General features: G+C 63.0%; 1 protein-coding gene across 1 annotated transcript; it reads left to right on the forward strand.

Moving 5' to 3' along the window:
• Positions 1-2: 2 nt before the first annotated feature.
• SLC6A18 (solute carrier family 6 member 18) lies at positions 3-10,359 on the forward strand (the record flags this gene model as incomplete). The annotated part of the gene is made up of 11 exons (XM_006140130.2): positions 3-27; positions 214-351; positions 1,603-1,784; positions 4,594-4,704; positions 5,357-5,469; positions 6,092-6,220; positions 7,878-8,034; positions 8,512-8,716; positions 8,936-9,095; positions 9,195-9,357; positions 10,102-10,359. Coding segments are annotated over 11 exons (1,569 nt in total), but the record flags the coding sequence as incomplete, so codon positions are not given.
• Positions 10,360-10,536: the final 177 nt, after the last annotated feature.

The raw sequence follows: 10,536 nt of genomic DNA on the forward strand, positions 1-10,536 counted from the left end.
CCATCTCCCCCTACCTCGGCGGCGTGGGTGCGTCCCCTCCCAGCCTGCTCCAGGGGCAGGGCTCGGCAGAGTTGGCCGCGACAGGTGCAGACGCAGAGGCCATCAGAGGGTGCAGGCGGCACGCAGGGCTTGCGCAGAGGGTGTTCCGAGGGCCTGGAGGCTGGGAGCAGGGCTGCAGGGAGCCAGCAGGCAGCCAATGCTGTGTGTCCGCAGGGCTCGGCTGCTTCTCCGTGTCCTTCCTGGTCAGCCTGTACTACAATGTGGTCCTCACATGGGTGCTGTGGTACTTCCTCAACTCCTTCCAGCAGCCGCTGCCCTGGAGCTCCTGCCCGCTGGACCTCAACAGGACAGGTGCGGTGGGAGTGGCCTCCTCGGGCTCGTGCCTGTCTCCCACACGAGGTGGCCGAGTCTGGCCCACGCTGGCCTCTGTCCACGTGTCCCCAAGGCTGCTCTCAGCGACTGCGGGGTCGGAGGGCAAGTGGCAGAGCGGGGTGCTCACGTTGGCTGGTCTTTGGCCCAGACCCGAGTCAGGTGCACCGTCTGAGGGACAGCAAGGCCCAGGCCAGGCCCATGTTTGAGGGGCAGCTCTTGAGGCAGGTGACCTCCCTGCCCCTCGCTGATCCAAAAGACCCTGGAGCCACGCTGGGTTCAGAGTGGGTATGAACCTGGATGCCCCAGCACGCATGCGCACTGGCCGGCAAGGGCCCCAGCCACAGTGCTCAGCCCTGTCCCACCAGAGGCTGGGCCTGCCCAGGACCCCCTCGCCCTGAGAGCAGCACCAGGAAGTTCCTGCAGACCGATCGTGGGTGGCAGACCCCGAGGCCAAGGCCCTGGTAGCTCGCCCACGGGTCTGTCTTCGGGGCCACACAGGCTGATGCCCGTCATTGTCAGGCGGGACCTGAGGCCCGGGTGGGCTTACCCAGATGCACACGTTGTCAGCTCGAGGCCAGGGATAACCTGGTCTCAGACTCTTAGCCCAGCATCTGCCCTGCATGCCAGTGTAGGGGTCTGAGAAGGGTTCTGGAAGGTTCTCTCTCTGCCTCATCGATGTCCTGCCTCCCATTCCACAGCTGAGTGTGGCAGTGGGCCGGGTCCACTTTAGAACAGTGGTGGTGCCGGGTCACCCTCCGGGGTCGTAAAAGGGGCAAGAGGGCAGTGTGGGGGGAGGGGCCCTATCACAAGGGGAGCAGTTGCTTATGCCGAGACCTCTCCAAAGATAGCCTGCTGCCCAGGAGAGCGTGTAGGTGCCGTGTGGTCTCCACGCCCGCCCGCACCACCAGTCCGGCTTTCACGTGCCTGGCATCGTGCCTGTGCACACGCAGCCGCCCATGCCATCCTAGGGGCTCCTGGGAGAGTGAGGGGACCATGGTCTGATGCCCATGGGCGTGGCATGGTGGTGGTGGGCCCGGCCAAGGTCTGAGCCCGATGCAGCGGTACCTCCCCAGAGGTTTGTACGTGGCCGTATCTTCACCTCCGATTCTCTATCTCAGCCTCAGGCCCAAGGGGAAAAGGGCGACACAGCAGCCGGGCCAGGGCCTGTCAGGGTGAGGCCTTGGCAGGCTGCCTGAGCCCACGGCTGTGCTGATGGGCCTCCTGTCCCAGGGCTCGTGGAAGAGTGCCAAGCCAGTGGTGCCGTGAGCTACTTCTGGTACCGGCAGACGCTGAACATCACCGCAGACATCAGCGACAGTGGCAGTGTCCAGTGGCGGCTGCTAGTCTGCCTGGCTGCCTGCTGGTCAGTCGTGTACCTGTGCGTCAGCAGGGGCATCGAGACCACAGGGAAGGTGAGGACCTCCTCGGCTGCACGCCTCCTGTTCTGTGGAGGGCACAGGCACTTGGACTCCCCCTTTCTAACCCCTCCCCAGCCTCCCCAGTGGCAATGACCCACTCCCATCTCTCCTGGGCATCCTGGATTCTGACTCCTGGCCTGGTACCTTTGCCCCAGTGAAGCTGCTTTCAGCTGGCGAGATCCTCTGCTCTCAAACAGGTTTCACGTGAGCATCATTCTTGCTCTCTACTGAAAGCGCCCGTCCTTTTACTCTTAACCTCTTTGTGTCTCTGTGTTAAAAGCATGTTTCTTGTAGATAGCACATAATTAGATCTTCCTTTTAATCCAGTCTGACAATCTCTGCCTCTTCTTTGGGCTGTTTAAGCCATTTACATTTAATGTAATTATTGGCACAGCTGGGTTTCACACTGTAGATTATTTTCTGTCACTCCCATCTGTTTTGTGGCTGCTTCTTTTTCTGAGTATTTTACGAAGAGGCCCTATCTTTTTTGCTGTCTCTGCTCTGCAGCTCTGTTTAGCTTCGGGGTGGGCGCCTACATTCACTTTCCATCTGCCATTGGATATGTGCCACCTTCTCTGAATCTTAAGGAACTTATTACACATCTGCCATGCCCGTCCCCCAGGCTTGGTGCTAGCACTGTTGTACATTTCACTTACAATGTCACAAACAACAGGGACGGGCTTTTGTCTTTGTTTTAGCAGTGACCACCCTGTAGAAAGAAATACCAAGAAAGTTGTGTCACTGCTCCCACGCTGCCGGGGCCCACGGGTGTGCTGATGGGCCTCCTGTCCCAGGGCTCGTGGAAGAGTGCCAAGCCAGTGGTGCCGTGAGCTACTTCTGGTACCGGCAGACGCTGAACATCACCGCAGACATCAGCGACAGTGGCAGTGTCCAGGGGCGGCTGCTAGTCTGCCTGGCTGCCTGCTGGTCAGTCGTGTACCTGTGCGTCAGCAGGGGCATCGAGACCACAGGGAAGGTGAGGACCTCCTCGGCTGCACGCCTCCTGTTCTGTGGAGGGCACAGGCACTTGGACTCCCCCTTTCTAACCCCTCCCCAGCCTCCCCAGTGGCAATGACCCACTCCCATCTCTCCTGGGCATCCTGGATTCTGACTCCTGGCCTGGTACCTTTGCCCCAGTGAAGCTGCTTTCAGCTGGCGAGATCCTCTGCTCTCAAACAGGTTTCACGTGAGCATCATTCTTGCTCTCTACTGAAAGCGCCCGTCCTTTTACTCTTAACCTCTTTGTGTCTCTGTGTTAAAAGCATGTTTCTTGTAGATAGCACATAATTAGATCTTCCTTTTAATCCAGTCTGACAATCTCTGCCTCTTCTTTGGGCTGTTTAAGCCATTTACATTTAATGTAATTATTGGCACAGCTGGGTTTCACACTGTAGATTATTTTCTGTCACTCCCATCTGTTTTGTGGCTGCTTCTTTTTCTGAGTATTTTACGAAGAGGCCCTATCTTTTTTGCTGTCTCTGCTCTGCAGCTCTGTTTAGCTTCGGGGTGGGCGCCTACATTCACTTTCCATCTGCCATTGGATATGTGCCACCTTCTCTGAATCTTAAGGAACTTATTACACATCTGCCATGCCCGTCCCCCAGGCTTGGTGCTAGCACTGTTGTACATTTCACTTACAATGTCACAAACAACAGGGACGGGCTTTTGTCTTTGTTTTAGCAGTGACCACCCTGTAGAAAGAAATACCAAGAAAGTTGTGTCACTGCTCCCACGTGACCTCAGTGGGGGCACCTGGGGCTCTTGCAACACGCCTGGAGGAGGGACTCCTTGTCCCTCTGGCATTGCCAACCCCGCGCTACATGAAGGTCCCTTCTAGGTGTAGCACTGAGCCCACACTTGGGTGTGCCTCCTGACCCCGGGGTCCCAGGGTCCAAGAGCCACTCCTGGGTGCCTTCGGCCAGAGAGCTCACGTTGCAACCGCTTTCCTGCGAGGGTCCTCACTCCCAAGAGGGCTGGGATGACGGGATTAGCCCACACAGCCAGCAGGTCCCATAAGCCAGTGGCCCTGTCAGAGTGCCCTAGTGTCCCAGGTGATTCTGCGAGTGGTCTGTACTGGGACACGGCAGGGTGCAGGGCAGAGTGCCCACCTGCAGATTGTTTGCACAGACACTCAGGTGCAGACCTACTTCCTCAGGCGAGGACTGGTACTGCCCGCGTGGGGGGCTGGCGGCCCCCAGGGCTCCTGCCATGTGGACCATTCAGCAGGGGAAGGCCAGGAGTCAGAATCCAGGATGCCCAGGAGAGATGGGAGTGGGTCATTGCCACTGTGGAGGCTGGGGAGGGGTTAGAAAGGGGGAGTCCAGGAGGGGTGGGCAGAGGACCTCTGAGGGAGTCAGGAAGGAGGAGAGCCTGGAGAAGGAGGCCAGAGGGGAACCTGGAGTCAGGGTAAGGGGACGTGGAAGATGGCAGGTCTGGGGGGGGAGGCTGGCAATCGGAGGGTAGGGAGAGCCTAGGGAGGAAGAGGTCATGGAGGGAGAGGCCATTGGAGAGGTTCTGGGAGGGGAGCCTGGTTAGAGGCTGGGGCAGAACCCAAGGAGGGGAGTGGGCAGAGACTGCACCCAGGGTGCCCATCGGGCCAGCCCATCCTAGTGACCAGTGGCCCCTGGCTGTCCCTGGAGTCCAAGGTCTCAGGACACAGGTGTGACTGCTCACAGAGCTCCAGCCCCGAGCTAGCTGGTGCTGTACCCAGGCCCAGGCATCTCCCGAGGCCGGGCTGCCCGCTTGCCTCCTCCCTGCCCTCTGTGCCATGGACGCCAGAGACTGAGCCACACCCCTCCCCAAGGCGATCTACTTCACGGCCTCGTTCCCGTACCTCGTGCTGACCATCTTTCTCATCCGAGGACTGACCCTGCCTGGGGCAGTGGAGGGCCTGGGCTACCTGTTCACCCCCAATGTAAGTGGGCGCGGGCCTCAGCAGTGGCGGTTGCACCCCAGGACGTGGGAAGGCAGAGGGGCTGCCCGTGGTTGGATGCGAGATGGGCCCAGGACACCGCGGTGAGGGTAGGAGGAGGGCCTGGGGGTCCCAGGAAGGAGACAGGTGGCACAGAGGAGGCTTTGTGGGGTCATCCAGCTGGAGACATCAGGGGGAGAGGGCTCTGTTACAGGCCCACCCTGGACCCCACATCAGGACCTGTGTGGTCACAACCCCACCAAGGAGCTGTTCCTTGGGCTGGTCCCAGCCTGTGCCCTTCCCACGGGTGCTGCCTGGGCTGGTACATCTGCCAGAGGCCAGAGACCTAGACAGAGCCAGAGGAGGTGGTGGGTTCGTCCAGGTCCCTTGCAAACACCCAATCCACGACTTGGGGGCTTCCAGTCACCCAGTCACCAGGCCCAAGAAGGCAGAATGAACACACCTCTTCCTGCCCCAAAAGGCCACACCAGCAGGGTCCCCACGTGGCCTCCCAATGCCCAGGCCCCCTTAGCCTAGTCGGGTGTCATCCCGGGAACTGTCTACATGTGCCCCTGACGAGGCCCCGATCTGGCCTTGGTGCCCGAGGGTGCTCAGGCGTCCTGGGAAGCCCGAGTGAGTGCCCTGCCTCCTGCAGATGCGCATCCTCCAGAGCCCCCGGGTATGGCTGGACGCGGCCACCCAGATCTTCTTCTCGCTGTCGCTGGCCTTTGGAGGACACATCTCTTTTGCAAGTTACAACCCTCCCAGGTGGGCAGTGGGCTCGGTGGCTCCTTCACAGCCAGGCATGGCCTGACAGCCCAGACACCCCAGGGCCCCCCAGTGAAGGGCCGCCCCTGAGAGGCAGGCAGTTCCCTCATGTCCGTCCAGAACCGGAGTGACAGAGACAGGCCACGGGCATGGCACTGCCCCAACCATGCTGCCCGAGCCGTGGACCGAGGCGGCGTGCTTGGCCTGACCGCCCCGGGGTCGGCAGAGCTCACAGTGGTGCAGGGTGAGCTGTGTGAGCGTGGCCGGAGCAGCCCCACTGGCTGTCACTCACCACGGGGAGTCTGGACGAGCCGACCTGGACAGCAGTTCACCCTCGTAGGGGTGGGGGTCACGAGGGGCCTTCAGGGAAGGACACGTGAGGCAGCCCGGCGAGCCTGGCCTCTCACCCAGCACACGCAGGCGCCTGTCCTCCAGGGTCACCCAGCACCTGCCTTCCAGGCCCTTCTGCGACCCCTGCCCCTTGCAGCCCCTAAGGCTCTGGGGGTGGCATGGAGGAGGCTGCGCGGGGTTGGGGCTGTGGTCGCCCTCAGAGCACAGGACAGGTCTCTCCTGGCTTGGGGCATCCCCAACAGGAAGCCCCAGGTGGGCTGTGCTCTCCTAGGAACAACTGCAAGAAGGATGCGGTGACCATCGCTCTGGTCAACAGCGCGACCTCCCTGTACGCGGCCATGGCGGTCTTCTCCATCATGGGCTTCAAAGCCACCAATGACCTCGGGCGCTGCCTGGACAGGTGAGGGCCGGCTCCGCTGTGCCCTGGAGGAGGGATGGTGTTCCCACGTGTCCACGTCCCTCCGTTGCTGGCCTCTGAACGTGACCTGTGGAGGGGCGTCTTTGTGGCTATAGCTAAGCTGAGGGTCGAGCGTGACCATCCTGGCGACGGTGGGCCCCAAGTCCAGTGACAGGTGTACTCACAAAGAGGAAGGGGCACGGACACCAGGACAGAGCCACAGGAGGACGGCAAGAGACCAAGTGTGAGGCCATGCGTGCAGCCCCTGAGGCCCTGGAGCCTCCAGGAGCGTGGCCCCTCAGATGCCATGAATTCTGACACCACTGCCCGGACCTGAGAGGGGCCCATGCCCACTCGGGGCCACTGGCTACGGTGCCCCAGGACAGCCCTGGGGATCTTGCTCCAGGTGGGAAGTGCCAAGGCTCTCGGTTATGACCTACGGCTGGCGTGTCTCGTCACTCAGACGCCATCACATGGGCCAGCATGCCCCCGACCCCCCCCACCAGGGGCCCGGTGAAGTCAGGTTGCCACACGTGGTGGGGTGGGGGAGCAGTCCAGACCCACGTGGTGCAGGCACTGCTGACAGCCTGGGGTGGCCACCGAGAACGGCCAGAGCAGACAGGAGGGTGCAGGCCAGCCCTGGAGTCCAGAGCCGCCCAGTCACACCCCTTGTGTATGGCATGCCCAGACTTGGCTGGTGGAAGGTCAAGGCTGATTTCAGCCAGGGCACCTTCATGACAAGCGGCCCTCTGAGTCCATGGACCAGAGCCGGCACTGCCAACCTGAGCTGGCACAGTTGACTGTCCGGGCCCCACAGCTCGCGTGCACTGTGCCCTAGGGAGGCCGGGGCAGTTCCGCTGCACTGGCCGTGTTGTCCACTGCTCACGTCGCAGCCCTCTTCTGCGCCGGCTCTGCTCAGACACCGCGAGCAGGTGTCACATTGCATTCCTGGCACGTGGAGCTCGTGGCCCACCGGCACGCCATCCTCTCCAAGTGGCTCACCAGCCCTGCATTGGGGCCACGGGGTGTTTCAACAGCAAGATTGTCAGCAGGGGCAAGAACGCAGGGGGACGCAGCCCTCGGTGGTCGTGTGCTGTTTGCAGTCTGTGCAGAACAGGGAGCCGTGTCCAGTCTCACCCGCCTGGGTTGGGCCTGCATGTCCAGAGACCCGGTTCTGCCCCTGATGGGATGCTGTGAATAAGCGCTGAAGTGCTAGGCACTGCCACGGGCCACGGGCCACGGCCCTGCGAGTGGGTGGACAGGAGGGCTGACGGCACAGCCCTGCCCCGGGCCACCGGATCTGCCCTGGAGCCCGAGGTGAGGCGAGGCCTCCCAGGGTTGTCCTGGGGAGTCCTCGCTAGGACGGACCTGCTCCGCCTGGCTCTGCTCCCGGGCACGTGTGGACCTTCAATGGTGGAAGACGCATCCAGCAACCTCCAGAAGACAAGTCCTCACCGAGCCCAGCCCCTCAGAGCCAGCCAGGACCCAGGGCAAAAAGCTCACCACCCCGTCTCTCCTGCAGAGGGCTGGGGAGGCAGAGCAAATTGGTTTCCCCACTTGGTCTGGCCGGGCACAGGTGTCATACCACCAAAGGGCAAGGAGGCCTTCCCTGCATGTGTGGGCGCCCCACTGTGCACCCCCACCTCTCGTGTCCCCACAGAAACATCCTCAGCCTCATGGATGAGTTTGACCTCCCAGAACAGAGTGTCTCCAGGGACAGCTACCTGGCCACTCTCACGCATCTGAGCGCCACGCAGCCAGAAAGGGTGGCCCAGCTCCCCCTGAGCACCTGCAGCCTGGAGGACTTCCTGGACAAGGTAGCAGGTGCCTGGGTCAGGCTCCACCCACGCAAATGGCCATGGAGCTTTCCCAAAGGCCCGGTACCCAGGCTGGGCCCGGGGGTCGTGTCTGGGACTCAGTGTGCCGGCGTCCTAGACGCCTGGTGGTCTCCCAGCAGCTGTGTCCAACACAGTCCTGCTGAGCAGCAAGCAGAGAGGGCGGCCACCACGCCGCAGCCTGACCTGCTCAGGGCCAGCTGGTGAGGCCAGTGTGCTAGGCCAGGCTGGCAGCCTCGCGCCAGGGCTGCAGACCCCATCATCGCTCACTGAGGGTCCAGAGGCCGAGGTCACCTTGGCCGGATGCTAAGAGGGTGTGCCTGAGAGGTGCGTGTGTGGCACAAGGTCATGCACGTGTCCACAGCAAGTGACGTCCACACCAGAAGCACAGTTAGGCATGTCCGGGGGCTAGGGAGCCCATGCGCGGGTGCGTGTGTGCATGTGTGCACCGTGTTGCAGAGCGCCTCGGGCCCGGGCCTGGCCTTCGTGGTGTTTGCAGAGGCTGTGCTGCATATGCCGGGGGCCCCGGGCTGGGCCGTGCTCTTCTTTGGAATGCTGTTCACCTTGGGCCTGTCCACCATGTTTGGGAACATGGAGGGTGTCATGACGCCACTCCTGGACATGGGGGTCGTGCCCAGATGGGTACCCAAAGAGGCCCTGACTGGTGAGTGGACACTCGGCCCTGGAGGGCTGCCTCATGACCACTGTACCCTCAAGGAGGGCTCCGGGGCTGTCTGGCACTGTGCAGGTGGGGTGGGAAGAGGTGGGGTGGGGAGGGGTGGGCTTCCCCCCCCCACCGCTGGGGCACCCCACGGGAAAGGCAGGGTGGGGCAGTGCAGGGGCTCTGAGACCCCGCTCCAACCAGGCCCCATGCCCGGCCCAGGGCTGGCCTGCCTGGTCTGCTTCCTGTCGGCCACCTGCTTCACACTGCAGTCGGGCAGCTACTGGCTGGAGGTCTTCGACAGCTACGCCGCCTCGCTCAACCTGCTGGTGTTCGCCTTCTTCGAGGTGGTCAGCGTGGCATATGTGTACGGGCTGGACCGGTGAGCTGCTTCTGCCCCTACACACACCCCGCGGCTGTCCCTGGGGCCGGGCTGGTGCCTGAGCAGGGACCCTGTGGGGCCTGAGACCGTGCCTCGCAGATTCTGTGACGACATCGAGTGGATGACGGGGAGCCGGCCCGGCCCCTTCTGGCGGCTGACGTGGAGGGTCGTGAGCCCCCTGATGCTGCTGGCCGTGTTCCTGGCCTACGTGGCCCACTTGACCCAGAGGCCACCGAGCTACGGGGCCTGGAACCCCCAGCATGTAGGTCTGCCGAGCACCCAGAAGTCCCCAAGGGCCAGCGAGGGCAGGGTGGGTGTTCACCCTGTGCAGCGAGGCCTGGCCAGTCGGCCTGGCTGAGGCCATGATGTGGACAGTGGCGTCCACACAGCAGCCACGTTACAGACCATGGTGCCCCCTCGGGCCCGGCCTCCTACTCCCTCCGTGTTTAGAGGGCAGTCTTGGCCGCAGGGGGTGGGCTTGGAGTGCTCCTCTCCAGGAGGGGGGGACCCCGGCTCAGCCTCTTCTGCTGCCCCTCTAGGAGTGAGGGGGCAGACCCTTCCTGGCCGGGGAGGGGGCCCCGTGCTCCCTGAAGCACTGTCACAAACACCGTCTCTGCTGGCGGGCGGTGCTGCCCTCTCAGGACGGTGATGACACTGGCCCGCCCCAGAAGCTCCCCAAGAGGAAGCTGTGCACAAACCCCAGAACCACCCCTCCTCCCCGGGAGCAGCTGTGCTCCGTCCTCCCCCGGGGTCACCGCTCAGCCCTGCCCGCTCAGCCTCACAGGGTGGTCCCCCTCACCGTCAGGGTCACTGCTCAGCCCTGCCCACTGTCTCACGGTGGGGGGGGGTGTCCCTCGCAGTCCGGGCCACCGCTCAGCCCTGCCCGCTCAGTCTCACAGGGGGGTCTCTCGCAGTCGGGGCCACCGCTCAGCCGCCCGCTCGGCCTCACAGGGTGGTCCCCCTCACAATTGGGGCCACCGCTCAGCCTGCCTGCTCCATCCTACAGGAGCGGTTCCCCTCGCGGCAGGAGCGGCTGTACCCAGGCTGGGCACGGGCTGCCTGCATCCTCCTGTCCTTCCTGCCCACACTGTGGGTGCCAGGGGTCGCGCTGGCTCAGCTGCTCACAGGGAACAGACGGGAGCAGGACATGCAGCAGAACGTGCACCTGGAGCCGCAGGACGGGGCCTGCTGAGGGGCAGGGGCGGGGAGGCCCCTGTGCTGCCCCGTGCCCAACCATTACACACCTGCCACGCCGATGCCTGTGTGCTTGCTTCCCTGACACCTTCGTGCCACCCAGCTGCTCTCCAACGACACAAGCCTGTCCCTGGAAACCGCAATGCCAGGGGTGCCACGTGGGGCCAGCCTCAGACTGTTGCCAGGTGGACTGTGCCGAATCAGGCAGCTGCTGCAGCTGTTGGCAAAATGGCAGGGCACGGTAGTC

This window comes from Tupaia chinensis, unplaced genomic scaffold, assembly GCF_000334495.1.
Source record: "Tupaia chinensis unplaced genomic scaffold, TupChi_1.0 Scaffold000020_1, whole genome shotgun sequence".
Classification (NCBI taxonomy): Eukaryota; Metazoa; Chordata; class Mammalia; order Scandentia; family Tupaiidae; genus Tupaia; species Tupaia belangeri.